The sequence below is a fragment of the Eurosta solidaginis genome, unplaced genomic scaffold (genome assembly GCF_040869045.1).
Source record: "Eurosta solidaginis isolate ZX-2024a unplaced genomic scaffold, ASM4086904v1 ctg00001093.1, whole genome shotgun sequence".
NCBI classification, from domain to species: Eukaryota; Metazoa; Arthropoda; class Insecta; order Diptera; family Tephritidae; genus Eurosta; species Eurosta solidaginis.
In genome coordinates, this window is record NW_027136996.1 from 61,251 (window position 1) to 81,749 (window position 20,499).

The 20,499-nt window shown below is 36.9% G+C and overlaps 1 protein-coding gene and 1 long non-coding RNA gene across 2 annotated transcripts; one reads left to right on the plus strand and one right to left on the minus strand.

The window, feature by feature from the left end:
• Positions 1 to 714: 714 nt before the first annotated feature.
• On the minus strand, positions 715 to 1,970 carry LOC137235993 (uncharacterized). The gene is made up of 5 exons (XM_067758721.1): positions 1,813 to 1,970; positions 1,565 to 1,744; positions 1,340 to 1,509; positions 1,134 to 1,280; positions 715 to 1,070 (listed from the first exon to the last, which is right to left on the minus strand). Exons 1-4 carry the CDS (start codon positions 1,880 to 1,882, stop codon positions 1,194 to 1,196), a joined length of 507 nt encoding a protein of 168 aa, XP_067614822.1. The 5' UTR covers positions 1,883 to 1,970; the 3' UTR covers positions 715 to 1,070; positions 1,134 to 1,193.
• Positions 1,971 to 10,899: 8,929 nt separating this feature from the next.
• On the plus strand, positions 10,900 to 11,632 carry LOC137235995 (uncharacterized). Its single transcript, XR_010948199.1, has 3 exons — positions 10,900 to 11,113; positions 11,174 to 11,299; positions 11,364 to 11,632. It is a non-coding gene; the product is annotated as an uncharacterized lncRNA (long non-coding RNA).
• The last annotated feature ends 8,867 nt before the right edge of the window (positions 11,633 to 20,499 follow it).

Sequence of the window (20,499 nt, forward strand, 5' to 3'; positions counted from 1 at the left end):
CTGCAGTTGAGATGACATATATGTCTTCTGTTCTGCCAGTTGAGATGACACTGTCGATGTTTAAGCAGATATTGCCGCCAAAATCATGTTCAAGTCTGTGCTCGTAACTGTCTGCGATGTTTCGGTTTTCTCCTCAATTTTTCTTGTTGTCTCCTCGCCATCAGGATGAAAGACATCTTTGTCTTCTGCATCGTTGGGATATTCCAGATATTTCTCCTTGTAAAATGTTCTACTTGTTTACCCTAGTAATTGATCTACATATATGTATACCTATTCGTAATTTCCCTGCAAAAAGTGAGTCTGGTCTAAGACTGTATAAAAGACAGTCTTTCGTTGCCTTACTACTGGATCAAGTCTAGACCAATCTCATGTAAAATCATGGGACCAATTTACACGGAGCATGTCCTAGGCTTGGTCTACCATTATACCATTCATGCCGTGTATAGTCCAGACCAAAGATAGACGGTTTGGTCTATACATAATACAGTCAGATGCTAGACCAAATGGACTATACAAATAGTGCCTTTTCTGGTCTATGCATAAGACAGTCTCATTGATAGACCAATCGAACTGCATAAAAGATATTTACTTTGGTCTATGCAATTGACTGTCTTATGCATAGACCAATCGGACTGCATAATACCTACCTACTTTGGTCTGCAATATATATTTTTCTAAAAATGAAAATTGCTCGTTTTTTATTTTGGTTTTTTTATATTTTGATATATATAACCTATACGGTTTTTGATTTTATTCATCACCTTTCGTTTAATTTAAACATTTAAAGTCTTCTCATCTAAAAACTAAGTATAATTTATAATAATGATTTAAAAAAAAAACAATTCTCAGATAATGATTTCAAAAATTAAAGGAAAAGGTAATCACATTTTCAGAAAGGAAAAAGATATTTTTATAATAAAAATAGATAAAAAGTCTATAGTGTTAATTATATTAATTATTTCCGATTTTTAGTTTATTAACTGTGGTCAATCTATACAGCCTTTTTTTAACAATGTGGAGGCATTTCGATAGTTGCTTATCGGGCTTTTCTGACGTCGCCGACTGTCCACCTGTTATTAAAAATAAAATAAATTGAAGAATATATTTAAACAAAAATTAATTTATATACGTACTTATAATAGCATCATACAAGGAAGTATATTTTTTTAGACAAATCTTGCCATGGACGCCGCCTACATTGACTTCGTTGCACATAGATCTGGAGATAATTTCCTCAAAGTGCTTTTCAGGTTCTTTAATAAGTGTTTTATTGCGTTAATCTGAAATATTAATTCATAATTATTAGTGGAATTTACAATAAATCAATTATTAAACTTACATATTCATTGATGTTCACCTCATTTATGGCGTTATTGACGCTTTCCATTTCCTCAATGGTTTTTATAGGGAATAGTTTGCTCAAATTCCTCAAATCTGCGTCCTTATTAGCAAGAACGCTTAATTGGGCGCCTTGCTTTGCCTGAACTTCCATCATTTTTTTTTGGTAATCTGGAAAATAATCATTTTTAAAATTATTTGCATCAAAATTTTATTAAAAAAATACCTAGCATGTTGTCAAATTTGGTGTTCAAATCGTCAATTTTAGCCTCCAAAGATTTGCACCTTTCACAAGTTTTGTCAATGCTATTGCTGTTGGGGAAGTTGGTATTGTTATTGGTTTTGAGGTAGTTGTTGTTATTGCTGCTGCCGCTATAGTTGTTTTCGCGTTGAATTTGCGAGTCATCTGTAGAATTATTTTAAAAATTATCAATCAGATATGAAGAGTTAGAAGCAAAATATTGCAATACTCACAAAATATTATTTCATTCTCTTTGAAGTCAAATTGTCTTATCTTATTTGGTTGTTGCTGAGTCATTTTCATATATTTCGTTTTTTTATATTATATTTTTTATATTATATTTTTTATATTATATTTTTTTTATATTATATTTTTTATATTATATTTTTTTTATATTATATTTTTTATATTATATTTTTTTTATATTACATTTTTTATATTATATTTTTTTTATATTATATTTTTTATATTATATATTTTTTTATATTATATTTTTTTATATTCGTTTTGTTTTTTGTTATCTATTAAAAAGTGCAGCTATTTAATAAAGGCAATAGTAGAAAATTTTGTGAAGAAGGAAGCAACATTAATTTATATGCTACATCATCCGCTTTAAATTCTTCAATTTCTTCAGATAATGAATCCGAAAGTGCTATTCCTAGAGCTAGTGAAGTGAATGGAGCTGTAAAGAAAGGATGGACATTTTTAAACCGGACTGCTTCAAATATTATTTCTCCTGCATTTGACTTTTTAATCTTTTTAATTGAAATACGTATATCTGGCCAAATAACGCAGGCATTATCTGGTATCTTTGAACTTAAATAAACATTTTTCATCCTATAACTTTTAATTATATTATTGGTCTGTCTTTGCCCTGGGCATTCAATCCAGCGTTGTCTGAACTGTTTTGATTCCCAGTTACTTATGGCTTTCCTAGTATGTGCCTCTGTGAGCCCACAAAAGGGCTCTAGACCATAGACATAGAATTTACCAAAATTGTTTATTAATATTAATTAGGCGAGGATTTACCTCATTGATTTTCAATGTATATGAATGAGGGAGATTTACTAAAAAAGTGGCGGTGCCACACCCATTTTCAAACATTTTCTAACTTTCGAACTTTGCTCCATTATATCAATTTCATTTGACTGTATATCTTAGTTGAATTCTTTGTTACCAGCAAGCTTGAAAAAAACTGTGAAGTGGGCGTGGCCCTCAAACACAGTGTAAAAACTAAATAATAGTTTAAGAAAACTAAAAAGCACGCTTTTATAGCTAACGGAACTAAAAAATAGAAAATAATTTTCAATTAAAAAGAGTTTATATAACAGTAGCAGGACCTTCTACAACAACACAAGATTAACAAGTAAGGAAGGTTGAGTTCGGGTGTAACCGAACATTACATACTCAGTTGAGAGCTATGGGGACAACATAAGGGAAAATAACCATGTAGGAAAATGAACCGAGGGTAATCCTGGAATGTGTTTGTATGACATGTGTATCAAATGAAAGGTGTTAATGAGTATTTTAAAAGGGAGTGATCCTTAGTTCCATAGGTGGACGCCGTTTCGAGATATTGCCATTAAGGTGGAACAGGGGTGACCCTAGAATTTGTTTGTACGATATGGGTATCAAGTGAAAGGGGTTAATGAACATTTGAAAAGGGAGTGGGCCTTAGTTCTATAGGTGGACGCCTTTTCGAGATACCGCCATAAAGGTGGACCAGGGGTGACTCTAGAATGCGTTTGTACAATATGGGTATCAAACGAAAGGTGTTAATGAGTATTTCAAAAGGGCGTGGGGTTTAGTTCTATAGGTGGACGCCTTTTCGAGATATCGCCATTAAGGTGGACCAGGGGTGACTCTAGAATGTGTTTGTACGATATGGGTATCAAATTCAAGGTATTAATGAGGGTTTTAAAAGGGAGTGGTGGTAGTTGTATAGGTGGTCGCCTTTTCGAGGGTTCTCCCCATAAATTCAGAAAACAAAAATTCAGAAACACATTTTTTCAGAAAACATTAGTCAGAACTCTTTTTTCAGAAAGCAAAAATTCAGAAGTCAAAACTCAGAAACAAAAATTCAGAAATCAAAATTGCAGAAGTCAATTTTCAGAAGTCAAATTTCAGAAGTCAAATTTCAGAAGTCAAAATTCAGAAGTCAAATTTCAGAAGTCAAAATTCAGAAAGTAATCAGACAGCAAAAAAACATTAAATTTTGCGCAAAATTTTATGTTTTTTTGCTGTCTGATTACTTTCTGATTTTGACTTCTGAAATTTAACTTCTGAATTTTTTTTTTCAGCCGTCTGATTATTTTCCAAATTTTAAGTTTAAGTCTTTCTGCCTTCTGATTACTCAAATGTTTGGTTTTTCATTTTTGATATATTTTCAGCATATATTTAATACTCCTATATTGCTACAAAAGGCTAGGTACATTTCCAAACATCAGAGTGCCGATATATTGCTGTTTAAACGTTTTTGTTTTTGTATTCAATAATCGAATGTACCTAAATTTGAATTTTGTCTTGTCACACTTACGCTGCTACAATCACAAAAATTTTATAGGCTGTCTTGTTTTGATTTCGAATTCAAAACACATTGCGAGCATTTTCTATTAATAATATACATGGGAGTATTACATATATGTTTTTTTGGGTATGCGTAGTAGAACTTTTTTTTCCTGAGCTCAAAACCTATCGAAAAATCGATGGCGCGATATAGGTTAATAAATCGACCCAGGTTGGTATATTATATATCTATTATTATAATATTATAATATTACTATATTATTATATATATTATTTATTACAAAGATAACGATAATTTAATTCATAGAACCTTTGCCATAATATCCGATTGTAATATCCATGATAGCATAGCAGTTCATCTATATATTTCAAAAATGATTAATTTTGTTAAGACTAATATAAGCAATTCAATTACGAAAATTATCTACGTGTCAGATGGTGCAGGAGCACAGTACAAAAACAAATACTACTTAATTAATTTATGTCATCATAAAATTGATTTCGAAATATTCGCTGAGTGGCACTTTTACGCAACTAGCCATGGAAAATCTGCATGTGATGGTATAGGTGGGACATTAAAAAGAGGCGCTCGGAATTATAGCATGGCAAATAAAAATCAAATTCAAACGGCGGAGGACCTTTATCATTGGGCTTCACAAACGTATAACACCTCCATAGAAGTTGCTTACGCAGACGCTGATGAATACAACAAAATAAAAGAAGAGCTACTTTCAAGATACAAAAATGCCAAAACTTTTACGGGAACTCAAAGCTTCCATTCTTTTGTACCTTTAGATGAAACATCACTAAAAGTAAGCAAATATTCCGAAAATCAGCAGTATGAGCTGCGCAAAGTTGTATATTAAATCTAAATAATTAAAAATAAAAAATTAACTTTATTAAGTGTATGTCTATTTATTGTGCGTGTCTGAAAAATTTGATAATACGATTCTTGTTCGAATCTATTAGAATACTTAGTCATAGTATCTGTATCTGTATAACTTCCAAAGTATAGCTAGGTACCTTTTTTGTCACACAATAATAGCAAAATAAAAAAAAAGTTAACAAGAGATGGTTTTACTTATAAATTTTTTTAAAAGAAAAAAAACACCATTCTAGCTTTTATATTAAAGCGACCTTTCTAAAAAATTTTTTTTTTAAATCGGTTGGTCTTTGAAGTGTTTTCCCAGTTTGAAAAAAAATGTAGAAAAAAATTAAAAATTTTTTTTTCTTTCAGTGTAATATAGAATCTTTACAGTATATGTTTTCAAAGGTGATTTTAATACCTTTCTAACGGTATAAAAATTTTTCAAATTGGTTGATTAATTTACACGTGATATCCAAATATGAGAAAGTAACCAAGAGATGCATTTACTTACTTACTTACTTACTTAATTGGCGCTTAACCGTCTAAACGGTTATGGCCGTCCAACAAGGCGCGCCAGTCGCTCTTTCGCTCCGCCAACCGGCGCCAATTGGTCACAACAAGGGAGTTTAAATCGTTTTCCACCTGGTCCTTCCAACGGAGTGGGGGCCGCCCTCTACCTCTGCTTCCATAGGCGGGTTCCGATAGAAACACTTTCTTGGCCGGAGCATCATCTTTCATTCGCATAACATGGCCTAGCCAGCGCAGCCGCTGCGTTTTAATTCGCTGGACTATGTTGATGTCTGCGTATAGCTCGTACAGCTCATCATTAAATCTTCTTCGGTACTCGCCATCGCCAACGCGTAGAGGTCCATAAATCTTTCGAAGAACTTTTCTATCGAACACTCCCAAAGCCGATTCATCTGCTGTTGTCATGGTCCATGCTTCTGCCCCATATAGCAGGACGGGTACGATAAGTGACTTGTAGAGTATGATTTTCGTTCGCCGAGAGAGGACTTTACTTTTCAATTGCCTACCTAGTCCAAAGTAGCATTTATTGGCAAGATTGATTCTTCGCTGGATTTCAGTGCTGATGTTGTTGCTAGTGTTGATGCTGGTTCCCAAATAAACGAAGTCTTTTACTATTTCGAAATTATGGCTGCCAAGAGTAGCGTGGTTGCCAAGGCGCATATGCGCTGACTCTTTGCTCGATGACAGCAGGTACTTCGTTTTGTCCTCATCCACCATCAAACCCATCTTTACCGCTTCTTTTTCCAGCTTGGAGTAAGCAGAACTAACAGCGCGGGTGTTTAGGCCGATGATATCAATGTCATCAGCATATGCCAGTAATTGCACGCTTTTATAGTGCGGTTAAGTTCTGCAGCTAGTATAATTTTCTCCAGCATCAAATTAAAGAAATCGCACGATAGGAGGTCACCCTGTCTGAAACCTCGTTTAGTTTCGAACGGCTCGGAGAGGTCCTTCCCAATTCTGACTGAGCTGATGGTGTTGCTCAACGTCATTTTGCACAGCCGTATAATTTTTGCGGGGAAACCAAATTCAGACATAGCGGCATATAGGCAGCTCCTTTTCGTGCTGTCGAAGGCGGCTTTAAAGTCGACGAAGAGGTGATGTGTGTCGATTCTTTTTCACGGGTTTTTTCCAAGATTTGGCGTATTGTGAAAATCTGGTCGATGGTAGATTTACCAGGTCTGAAGCCGCACTGATAAGGTCCAATCAGCCGGTTCACGGTGGGCTTCAATCTTTCGCACAATACACTTGAAAGGACCTTATATGCGATATTAAGGAGGCTGATTCCACGATAGTTGGTGCATTTTGCAGTATCCCCCTTCTTGTGGACTGGGCAAAGAACACTTAGATTCCAACCGTCGGGCATGCTTTCGTCCGCCCATATTTTGCTAAGAAGCTGCTGCATGCGCCTTACCAACTCCTCGCCGCCGAACTTGAATAGCTCCGCAGGCAATCCATCAGCGCCCACGGCCTTGTTGTTTTTCAATCTGGTTATTGCTATTCTAACTTCGTCATAATCGGGCGGGGGGACATATATTCCATCATCATCGATTGCGGGATCGGGTTCTTCATCTCTGCGCGGTGAATTGCTGCCTCCATTTAGGAGAGCAGAGAAGTGTTCCCTCCATAATCTAAGCACTCTCTGGACATCAGTTACAAGGTCGCCGTTTTCATTCCTACAGAAGTTTGCCCCGGTCTTAAAACCTTCCGTCTGTCGCCGTATTTTTTGGTAGAATTTTCGGGCGTTATTCCTGGTGGCTAGCAGCTCAAGCTCCTCGCACTCACGCCTTTCTGCTTCTGCTTTTTTCTTCCTGAAAAGGCGTCTCGCTTCCCTTTTCAACTCACGATAGCGTTCACACACTCCTCTTGTCGCGCTCGCTTTTAACGTAGCCCTGTAGGCAGCGTCTTTTCTTTCGGTTGCAACGCGGCATTCTTCATCATACCAGTTGTTTTTTCGTGGCCGCCGGTAACCAATTTTTTCCTCGGCGGCAGTATGAAGTGCTTTGGAGATATGCTCCCACTGCTCCTGTATTCCTTCAGGATGAGTTGTGCCCTCAGAGAGCAGGTGTGAGAGTCGAGTTGCGAAATCATTGGCAGTCTATTGTGATTGAAGCTTTTCGACGTCTAGCTTTCCTTGTGTTTTTTGTTCCTTGTTTTTAGCCGCGTTGAGGCGGGCGCGTATTTTGGCTGCAACGAGATAATGGTCCGAATCGATGTTAGGTCCTCGGATCGTTCGCACATCTAAAACACTGGAGGCATGCCGTCCGTCTATCACAACGTGATCGATCTGATTGCGAGTATTTCGATCAGGAGACAGCCATGTAGCTTGATGTATCTTTTTATGCATGAACCTCGTGCTTGATATGACCATGTTTCGAGCACCGGCAAAGTCAATCAGCCTCAGTCCGTTAGGAGAAGTTTCATTGTGTAGGCTGAACTTTCCGACTGTAGGGCCAAAAACACCTTCTTTGCCCACCCTGGCGTTAAAGTCGCCAAGCACGACTTTTATATCATGACGGGGGCAGCGCTCGTATGTGCGTTCTAATTGTTCATAAAAAGTGTCTTTCAACTCATCGTCTTTCTCCTCTGTCGGCGCATGGGCGCAGATGAATGATATATTAAAAAATTTTGCTTTTATTCGAATAGCGGCGAGACGCTCGTCCACAGGCGTGAACGCCAGCACTTGGCGACAAAGTCTCTCTCCCACCACGAATCCGACGCCGAAACTGCGCTTATTCGCATGGCCACTCCAATATATGTCACAATTTTTGATCTTCTTTCTTCCTTGCTTCGTCCAACGCATTTCTTGGATGGCGGTGATGTCAGATTTTGCTTTGACGAGGACATCAACCAGCCGGGCATCTGCACCAATCCCATTCAGGGAGCGGACGTTCCAGGTGCATGCCCTCAATTCATTGTCCTTCAAACGTTTGCCATGGTCGTCATCAATAGAGAGTGTATTTATCCGAAGCTTGTTGTTATATTTCATTGGAGTATGGTTTTACGTGGCGGGTCCCAAGCCCAGCGAACAACCCGCTCAGCGGGGGTGAAAATATTACTTGGCACGTTTATATAGCGAGCCGCTTGCTCCAAGACAGACGCCCGCTTGCAGCCGCACCTAGAGGTGTACAGACGCTGCCGATGAAATCTCCCCCGGCTAGCCCTTAAACCGATTATGTCAGAGTGGCCTAGCCAGGTTGTCGCCTTCTCACATTACCTCACCGCTAAACGGGTGTTTAGCGGCTACCCAGAGGATACTTGGCCGCAAGCGACCGGCAGTAGTGAGCTGCTTGAACCGCATGCAAAAGAATCGCTCTGGCCATTCCCAGGTGAATGGCGGTCAGAAGCTTTCCCCACTTTCGTGGACTTCTACACACGGCCCCACCCCAGAGATGAATTTACTTAAATAAATTAAAAAAAAAAACCCCATTTTATTTTTCAGATATGTTATATATATTAAATAGACCTTTCCAAAATAAAATTTTATTTTTCAAAATCGCTTGATCTTTGAAGTGTTTTTTCAGTTTTAAATTTTATTTAAAAAAATTTTTTTTTTCAGTGTACTAAAAAATTTTTACAGTGTATCTTTTTGAAAGCTTATTTCAATACCTTTCTAATGGTATGAAGATCTTTGAAATCGGTAAAGCCATTCCGTAGTAATCACACTTTAAAAGTACCTATTATCGTCATTTTTCTAATATTTTCGGATATTTCGATACCTTGCCACGGCCACAAAAAATGAGGTTGTGTTTGGGTGGGTAAGATGTAACCCCATGCAAAATTTCATCAAACTCTGAGGGTGTCGGGTTCAAAATGTACGTTTTTTTCAGCCTTTGATATGAAATTCATCATATATGAATTTCAGTATAAACTACTAATACATTTTTAATATATAATCACTGACTTTATTTTTTATTATCACTTTTTCGTGTTATTGTAATTTTTCATACCTATATGGATATACATTCTTCCATGCATACGTAAGAATGCATTTACTTGATTTTAGTCTGCACTCCCCCCAGTGCTTAATTTGATCAGTGCATAAATTTTGTTTACCATTGCTTTCCATTCATTATTGTACGTATGTGAATACAAATGTACGCTGGCATAAAAACATGAATTGCTTTTTTTGCAAACGAGCTTGAAAAAACGCTTCAACTAGGTAAACAGTCTCATCATAGAGGAACCCTAAAGGTGGAAGTTTATCAGCTAATTGGTACGTTTTTTAAGCTGCTTTGACATTTCTACTTCTGGAACAGTACGTTTTAGACACTCAACCAAACCGCTTAGCCAACTGAACTAGCTTACTTTGTTTTGTTGCTTTCAATGCAATTCGCTAATATACCTAGCGTTTTATTTCCTCTAGCAAAAAAAAAGCGGCTATTGTCACTACTAAAACAGGTGACTTTGTAAATATATGCGCTTTGATACACAAGCTATTGGGCGAGGAGAAGACGAGGGCAAAGCTTAATAGATTTTTTTTTATTCGTCTTCGAAAATCTCTCACCTACTCTGTTTTACAGTTTTCGAGAACAATTTTTCTCATAATCGAACCACTACGATATTTATTTACTACGAGCTCGAATGCATATCAATGTGATTTAAAATTAGTTAACACGTATTATCAAAATGGACAGCATTATAAGTCATAAGAACAAACATCCTAACATTTTCTTAGATGGATTTGAATATACATTCGATAGGTCATATAATGAAACAGATTATTTTTTCTGTAGCAAGTAAGAACTTGATTCTAATTCACAAAATTTGAAGTTTTTTCACTTTCGTGAATATGTTTTAGTAAAAAACGTGAATCGAATTGTGGTGCGAGATTAATTCCATATAACAACGTGGAACCAGGTGAAAATAATGACAACATGAATATAACAGGCATACATTTACATGCACCAGATGCTAGGAAAGTGGAATGTTATCGATTGGCAAAAGACTTAAAACGGAAGGCTGCGGAAGAGTGTAGTACCTCGAGAGATATTGTAGGACAGATTATATCAAATGCAAATACAGCTGTTAGACCGATTCTCCCTTCAGTCGATCAAATGATGCGCACCGTCAGGCGAACACGTGCTTTAGGCCCTTATTATGTATGTCACCGTGAATGTTTGCGTCGCATTCACTCACATTCACATTCACCCAGAATTCGTATTCGTTCGCGTTCGTTCTCTTACGTAGTCACTACGTATTCACTGAGTATTCACTGAGACTGTCAAGCCACTTATTACTTTTGTTATTTCGGAAAAGTTTGCAGTGCAATTTTTTCGGAATAACATCGTTTTAACGAGCTGGCAATATTACAGGGAAACACCTGACAAGTGTAAATAAATAAAAAACAGTACTAAATGATTTCAATAATATTGATTGTGTTTTTAAAAGTGCCGAATATTAACCAGTAGCTTGCTAGGGTGTCGGTTTCCGGCAAATCAGCAAAAAAGTAAACAGTTTTTGATATGCTCTTTTGCATAACTATTTAATATGGTACATTCCGTGGCAATTCCAGTGTTTTGGCATGCTTGCAGCCTTTTCGAGTAGTGTTTTTAAACTGGCTGCGAGTAGAACATAAGTTTATTAGAGAACATCATCGTCAAGTTTTTAATGTACATAAGTGGAATATATATTTCATTAGACGCTATTTAACAGCTACTTTGTTTTAACAGCATCATGAAGCTGAACCCTTTATTGAAGCTATTGCTCCTAAAATTATTTACACTGAAGACTCAGAGCTTGATGCTGACAGCCTGCAACGTCTGATACTACACTCACAGGTGACGGATGCTATAGTGGTATACAATTTTATGAAACAAAAGGGTGTGGAAGTTAGCTACAAATTAAAACAAAAACTTTCAGAACTTATTTGCTTTTACAATAACGAAGAACCTTTGCCCGGAGAATTAATAGAGTAGAGTTGGTTCAAAGCTAATGCAGATGCGAGCGTAATCGTAAATGTTGGAAAGATGGTGAGTTAGCTGAGCAGCTATTTGGAGAATTACAACCAAAGCAGCCAAATCATATGCAGCGCTTATAAGAGACATGGCTAAGTATTTTCAGGAAAAGGTTAATTTTTATATTTATTTCATTGTTTTGTTGTTGTTGGTAAAATAATAGTTCATCCAAAAGGCGGGATTATTCAATAGTTGTTATTGTGATTGCAGAACAGTCCACAGGTCCAATTGGCTTTTACGGTTATGGGCAAATCCCGGTTCCACCGGAAAGAGCATTTTAGTTATAGTATGAACTCCGTTGAAGTTTTTTACCTCCATACCTACTACGCATTTTAGTCACAGCACCTTCTTTGTTGTATTAACGGTAAAGACAATGTTGTTGTATATATATTGTCCAATAGGTGCGACCGATCACAAATTGTCATCAATGAGCCAAGGAAACTTGCTGTTTGAACTTTGCTGTTTGAAGAAAATGAGGATTGATGGTCCTTTACCGGATATATATCCGGTATGTTCCGGTAACAAGCACCATTAACGTACAAGCTCGACCATCTCGTGAATGATTTATAATGACCACATTGAACCTTCTAGCCCATACCTCCAATAATTTTTTCTGAAAGACTTTTATTACAAAAGTAATAACAGTTTAGGTCCCTGACTATAATTTTTATAGGTTTCGCTTATGTTTGTTTTTTTATTCCTGTAAAGTTTAATGAAATATGCATCCACATTGAACGAAGCTCTAAATATAACCTTTATCAGCTGTCTATGGAAAATGTCGATCTTTTTTTCACGAAATGTGAAGATTCTTCAGTTTTTACTCAAAAATGATAAAAAAAACGACAATAAAAAAATGTAGTGAATGAAGCAAACGCGACCCAGAAGCAAGTGAATATTTTGACAGCAAAAATGAGTGTTCGTGACACTTTGCGTCGCTAAATAATACCAAAAAACGTAAGACAATCACCTGCAGTCACCGATAGTCACTGAGAGTTACCGAAGTGAATGAATGCTCTTATATGATACGATTTTGGTTTCACTTGGGTGAAAGTGACTCTTCGCGTCCCATTGCGCTATACATAATAACGCCGTTAAATTTCGTTCCGAAAAACCCTAATAATAAATCCTATAACCCTTTTAAACCTAAATATGTGATGTTGGATTTCGCGAAGGCGGCAATTAATTCAGTAAAAAACTCGTTTCCCGAAGCATTGGTTCATGGATGTTTTTTCCACTTTTCCAAAAACATTTGGAGACATATCCAATCAATAGGGCTGCAAACGCGTTATAAAAATTGTTCAATTTTCGCGATGAACTTAAAATATTTACTAGCACTTGCATTTGTTCCAGAGGAAATGGTGATCGATGCATTCGGATTGATATCTGAACTGGAATTTTATGTGGATAACGACGATAAGGAATACAAATCCGAAATAAAAAACTTATTAAATTATTTCGAGGTAACTTATATTGGATTGCCACTTCCTGGAACACAGCAACGTCGGAAGAAGTTATATCCCATCGAATTATGGAATATGTATAATATCACCAAATTGGGTGAAGCCCGAACAAATAATGCTATAGAAGGGTGGCACAACGCCATTCGAAATGCATTTGGGATACACCCTAACATATTTAATTTCATAAATAAAATAAAAAACGAACAGGCAATAACAGAAACAAAACCACAGCGATTTCCAGCTGGAGGTGAGCCATATCGAAAACGCAAGAAAAACAAGTAAGAACGGGACTGTCTTCGGCTGTGCCGAAGACTTCATTCCTTTCATGAATGGGGCTGAACAATAATCTTATCCAGTTCGTAATCTCCGAATAATCGGATGTATAAGATAAGAAATATATAGTGAACAGATCTGCATACCTTAACGATTTTTAAGATAAATATAAAATAAAAAATAAAAAACAGGTAGGTACTTTGTGTGAGGATGCAAAGTTTCTGGTTTTTTGTGGTCTGCGTGTAAAAACTATGACTACGAATCACGTATTTCAACAATATATAACGTAAACGTAACTATTTGATGAAATTTGATGAATTTTGAAGCTTCTAGCCGTAAAAAGGGGGCAAAAATTAGAGTCTATATGGGGTATATAATATATATACCACCGATCTCTATGATTTTTTCAGACAACAATATATGCTATATACGTAAGCATTTTGTGAAATTTGAAGCTTCTAGCTGTTAAAACGGGGCAGAAATTGCGCAAAGTTTCTTATCTGAACAATCGGTTGTATGAGATATATACTATGTATACCACCGATCTCAATGATTTTTTCAGACATCAATATATGCTATACACGTAAGCATTTGGTGAAATTTGAAGCTTATAGCTGTTAAAATGAGGCAGAAATCGCAAAAAAAAGATATATACTATATATATATATACTATATATGTATACCATCATATATATATTATATATATCACCGATCTCTATGATTTTTTGACACAACAATACATACTATATACGTAAGCAATCGGTGAAATTTGAAGCTTACAGCTGTTAAAATGGGGTAGAAATTGCGAAAAGTTTCTTATCTGAACAATCGGTTGTATGAGATATATACTATATATACAACCGATCTCTATGATTTTTTCAGACAACAATGTATGCTATATACATAAGCAATCGGTGAAATTTGAAGCTTATAGCTGTTAAAATGGGGTAGAAATTGCGAAAAGTTTCTTATCTGAACAATCGGTTGTATGAGATATATACTACATATACAACCGATCTCTATGATTTTTTTAGACAACAATATATGCTATATACGTAAGCAATCGGTGAAATTTGAAGCTTATAGCTGTTAAAATGGGGTAGAAATTGCGAAAAGTTTCTTATCTGAACCATCGGTTGTATGAGATATATACTATATATACAACCGATCTCTATGATTTTTTCAGACAACAATATATACGTAACAAGCTATATACGTAACTATCTGTGAAATTTGAAGCTTCTAGCTGTTAAAATGGGGCTAAAATTTGCAAAAAAAAAATATATATATATACTATATATACCACCATATATAAACTATATATACCACCGATCTTTATGATTTTTTCAGACAACAATATATGCTATATACGTAAGCATTCGTTGAAATTTGAAGCCTCTAGCTCTTAAAATAGGGCAGTAATTACGAAAAGTTCCTTATCTGAACAATCGGTTGTATGGGATATATACTATATATACGACCGATCTCATAAATTTTTTCAGGCAACAATATGTGCAATATACGAAAGTATATGGTGAAGTTGAAGCTTCAATCTGTTAAATTGGGTAAGATATTACAAAAATCCTCTTTTTCTGAAAAATCGGTTGTATGGAGGATATATGCTATAGTGGTCCGATCCGGTCGGTTCCGACAAATGTCTAATCGGACACCCAAATACACCCGCTCACCAAATTTTATAAAGATATCTCAAAAATTGAGGGACTAGTTTGCATACAAACAGACAGACGGACAGACGGACAGACGGACATGGCTAAATCAACTCAGCTCTTCAACCTGATTATTTCGGTATACTTAATGGCGGGTCTATCTATTTTCCTTTAAGGACTTACAATTTTCGGTTTCGTGACGAAATTAATATACCATTTCATTTTCATGAAAGGTATACAAATAAACAAGTAAGGAAGGTTAAGTTCGGGTGTAACCGAACATTACATACTCAGTTGAGAGCTATGGTGACAACATAAGGGAAAATAACCATGTAGGAAAATGAACCGAGGGAAACCCTGGAATGTGTTTGTATGACATGTGTATCAAATGAAAGGCATTAAAGAGTATTTTATGAGGGAGTGGGCCATAGTTTTATAGGTGGACGCCATTTAGGGATATAGCCATAAAGGTGGATCAGGGTTGACTCTAGAATGCGTTTGTACGATATGGGTATCAAATGAAAGGTGTTAATGAGTATTTTAAAAGGGAGTAATCCTTAGTTCCATAGGTGGACGCCGTTTCGAGATATCGCCACAAAGGTGGACCAGGGGTGACCCTAGAATTTGTTTGTACGATATGGGTATCAAATTAAAGGTATTAATGAGGGTTTTAAAAGGGAGTGGTGGTTGTTGTATAAGTGGTCGCCTTTTCGAGATATCGCCATAAAGGTGGACCAGGGGTGACCCTAGAATTTGTTTGTACAATATGGGCATCAACGAATGGTGTTAATGAGTATTTTAAAAGGGAATGGGCCTTAGTTCTATATGTGGATGCCGTTTCGAAATATCGCCATAAAGGTGGACCAGGGGTGACTCTAGAATGTGTTTGTACGATATGGGTATCAAATTAAAGGTATTAATGAGGGTTTTAAAAGGGAGTGGTGGTTGTTGTATAAGTGGTCGCCTTTTCGAGATATCGCCATAAAGGTGGACCAGGGGTGACTCTAGAATGCGTTTGTACGATATGGGTATCAAATGAAAGGTGTTAATTAGTATTTTAAAAGGGAGTAATCCTTAGTTCCATAGGTGGACGCCGTTTCGAGATATCGCCATAAAGGTGGACCAGGGGTGACCCTAGAATTTGTTTGTACAATATGGGTATCAAAAGAAAGGTGTTAATGAGTATTTTAAAAGGGAGTAATCCTTAGTTCCATAGGTGGACGCCGTTTCGAGATATCGCCATAAAGGTGGACCAGGGGTGACCCTAGAATTTGTTTGTACAATACGGGCATCAAACGAAAGGTGTTAATGAGTATTTTAAAAGGGAGTGGGCCTTAGTTCTATAGGTGGACGCCGTTTCGAAATATAGCCATAAAGGTGGACCAGAGGTGACTCTAGAATGTGTTTGTACGATATGGGTATCAAATTAATGGTATTAATGAGGGTTTTAAAAGAAAGTGGTGGTTGTTGTATAGGTGGTCGCATTTTCGAGATATCGCCATAAAGGTGGACCAGGGGTGACCCCAGAATTTGTTTGTACAATATGGGTATCAAAAGAAAGGTGTTAATGAGTATTTTAAAAGGAAGTAATCCTTAGTTCCATAGGTGGACGCCGTTTCGAGATATCGCCATAACGGTGGAGCTGGGGTGATCCTAGAATGCTTTTGTGCAATATGGGTATCAAATGAAAGGTGTTAATGAGTATTTTTAAAAGGCAGTGGGCCTTCGTTCTATAGGTGTTCGCCTTTTCGAGATATCGCCATAAAGGTGGACCAGGGGTGACTTTAGAATATGTTTGTACGATATGTGTATCAAGTGAAAGGTGTTAATGAGTATTTTAAAAGGACGTGGTGCTTAGTTCTATAGGTGGACGCCTTTTCGAGATATCGCCACAAAGGTGGACCAGGGGTGACTCTTGAATGAGTTTGTACGATATGGGTATCAAATTAAAGGTATTAACTAGAGTTTTAAAAGGGAGTGGTGGTAGTTGTATATGTGAAGGAGTTTTCCAGATATCGACCAAAATGTGGACCAGGGTGACACAGAACATCATCTGTTGGATACCGCTAATTTATTTATATATGTAGTACCTGCCAAGATTTTAAGGGTTTTTTATTTCGCCCTGCAGAACTTTTTCATTTTCTTCTACTTAATATGGTAGGTGTCACAACCATTTTATAAAGTTTTTTCTAAAGTTATATTTCGCGTCAATAAAACAATCCAATTACCTTACCATGTTTCATCCCTTTTTTCGTATTTGGTATAGAATTATGGCATTTTTTTAATTTTTCGTAATTTTCGATATCGAAAAAGTGGGCGTGGTCATAGTCAGATTTCGTTCATTTTTCATACCGAGATAAAGTGAGTTCAAGTAAGCACGTGAACTAAGTTCATTAAAGATATGTCGATTTTTGCTCAAGTTATCGTGTTAACGGCCATGCAGAAGGACAGACGGACGACTGTGTATGAAAACTGGGCGTGGCATCAACCGATTTCGCCCATTTTCACAGAAAACAGTTAATGTCATAAAATCTATGCCCCTACCAAATTTCAAAAGGATTGGTTAATTTTTGTTCGACTTATGGCGTTAAAAGTATCCTAGAGAAATTAAATGAAAAAGGACGGAGCCACGCCCATTTTGAAATTTTCTTTTATTTTTGTATTTTGTTGCACCATATCATTACTGGCGTTGAATGTTCACATAATTTAGTTATATACTGTAAAGATATTAAATTTTTTGTTAAAATTTTACTTAAAAAAATTTTTTTTTTAAAAGTGGGCGTGGTCCTTCTCCGATTTTGCTAATTTTTATTAAGCGTACATACAGTGATAGCAGTAACATTTCTGCCAAATTTCATCATGATATCTTCAACGACTGCCAAATTACAGCTTGCAAAATTTTAAATTACCTTCTTTTAAAAGTGGGCGGTGCCACGCCCATTGTCCAAAATTTTACTAGTTTTCTATTCTGCTTCATAAGATCAACTCACCTACCAAGTTTCGTCGCTTTATCTGTCTTTTGTAATGAATTATCGCACTTTTTCGGTTTTTCGAAATTTTCGATATCGAAAAAGTGGGCGTGGTTATAGTCCGATATCGTTCATTTTAAATAGCGATCTGAGATGAGCGCTCAGGAACCTACATACCAAATTTCATCAAGATACCTCAAAATTTACTCAAGTTATCGTGTTATCGGACGGACGGACGGACGGACATGGCTCAATCAAATTTTTTTTCGATCCTGATTATTTTGATATATGGAAGTCTATATCTATCTCGATTCCTTTATATATGTACAACCAACCGTTATCCAATCAAACTTAATATACTCTGTGAGCTCTGCTCAACCGAGTATAAAAACAGGTAGGTACTTTGTGTGAGGATGCAAAGTTTCTGGTTTTTTGTGGTCTGCGTGTAAAAACTATGACTACGAATCACGTATTTCAACAATATATGACGTAAACGTAACTATTTGATGAAATTTGATGAATTTTGAAGCTTCTAGCCGTAAAAAGGGGGCAAAAATTAGAGTTTATATGGGGTATATAATATATATACCACCGATCTCTATGATTTTTTCAGACAACAATATATGCTATATACGTAAGCATATGGTGAAATTTGAAGCGTCCAGCTGTTAAAAAGGGGCAGAAATTGCGCAAAGTTTCTTAACTGAACAATCGGTTGTATGAGATATATAATATATATACCATCGATCTCAATGATTTTTTCAGACAACAATATATGCTATACACGTAAGCATTTGGTGAAATTTGAAGCTTCTAGCTGTTAAAATGGGGAAGAAATTGCGCAAATTTTCTTATCTAAACAATCGGTTGTATGGGATATATACTATATATACCACCGGTATCTATGATTTTCTCAGACAACAATATATGCTATACACGTAAGCATTTAGTGAAATTTGAACATATCTAAACGATTTTTAAGATAAATATAAAATAAACAAGTAAGGAAGGCTAAGTTCGGGTGTAACCGAACATTACATACTCAGTTGAGAGCTATGGAGACAAAATAAGGAAAATCACCATGTAGGAAAATGAACCTAGGGTAACCTTGGAATGTGGTTGTATGACATGTGTATCAAATGGAAGGTATTAAAGAGTATTTTAAGAGAGAGTAGGCCATAGTTCTATGGATGGACGCCATTTAGGAATATCGCCATAAAGGTGGACCAGGGCTGACTCTAGAATTTGTTTGTACGATATGGGTATCAAATGAAAGGTGTTACTGAGCATTTTAAGAGGGAGTGGGCTTTAGTTCTATAGGTGAACGCCTTTTCGAGAAATCGCCATAAAGGTGGACCAGGGGTGACTCTAGAATATGTTTGTACGATATGGGTATCAAAGGAAAGCTGTTAATGAGTATTTTGAAAAGGAGTGATCCTTAGTCCATAGGTGGCCGCCGTTTCGAGATATCGCCATAAAGGTGGACCAGGGGTGTCTCTAGAATGTGTTTGTACGATATGGGAATCAAATGAAAGGTGTTACTGAGCATTTTAAGAGGGAGTGGGCATTAGGTCTATAGGTGGACGCCTTTTCGAGATATTGCCATTAGGGTGGGCCAGGGGTGACTCTAGAATGTTTGTACGATATGGGTATAAAACGAAAAGTGTTACTGAGCATTTTAAGAGGGAGTGGGCAATAGGTCTATAGGTGGACGCCTTTTCGAAATGTCGCCATTAGGGTGGGCCAGGGGTGACTCTAGAATGTGTTTGTATGATATGGGTATGAAATGAAAGATGGTAATGAGTATCTTAAAAGGGAGTAATCCTTAGTTCTATAGGTGGACGCCTTTTCGATATATCGCCATAAAGGTGGACCAAGGGTGACTCTAGAATGTTTGTACGATATGGGTATCAAACGAAAGGTGTTACTGAGCATTTTAAGAGGGAGTGGGCATTAGGTCTATAAGTGGACGCCTTTTCGAGATATCGTCATTAGGGTGGGCCAGGGGTGACTCTAGAATGTGTTTGTACGATATGGGTATCAAACGAAAGGTGTTACTGAGCATTTTAAGAGGGAGTGGGCATTAGGTCTATAGGTGGACGTCTTTTCGAGATATCGCCATTAGTGTGGGCCAGGGGTGACTCTATAATGTTTGTGCGATATGGGTATCAAACGAAAGGTGTTACTGAGCATTTTAAGAGGGAGTGGGCATTAGGTCTATAGGTGGACGCCTTTTCGAGATATCGCCATTAGGGTGGGCCAGGGGTGACTCTAGAATGTGTTTGTACGATATGGGTATCAAATGAAAGGTGGTAATGAGTATTTTAAAAGGGAGTAATCCTTAGTTCTATATGTGGACGCCTTTTCGAGATATCGCCATAAAGGTGGACCAAGGGTGACTCTAGAATGTTTGTACGATATGGGTATCAAACGAAAGGTGTGACTGAGCATTTTAAGAGGGAGTGGGCATTAGGTCTATAGGTGGACGCCTTTTCGAGATATCGCCATTAGGGTGGGCCAGGGGGACTCTAGAATGTTTGTACGATATGGGTATCAAACGAAATGTGTTACTGAGCATTTTAAGAGGGAGTGGGCATTAGGTCTATAGGTGGCCTTTTCGAGACATCGCCAATAGGGTGGGCCAGGGGTGACTCTAGAATGTTTGTACGATA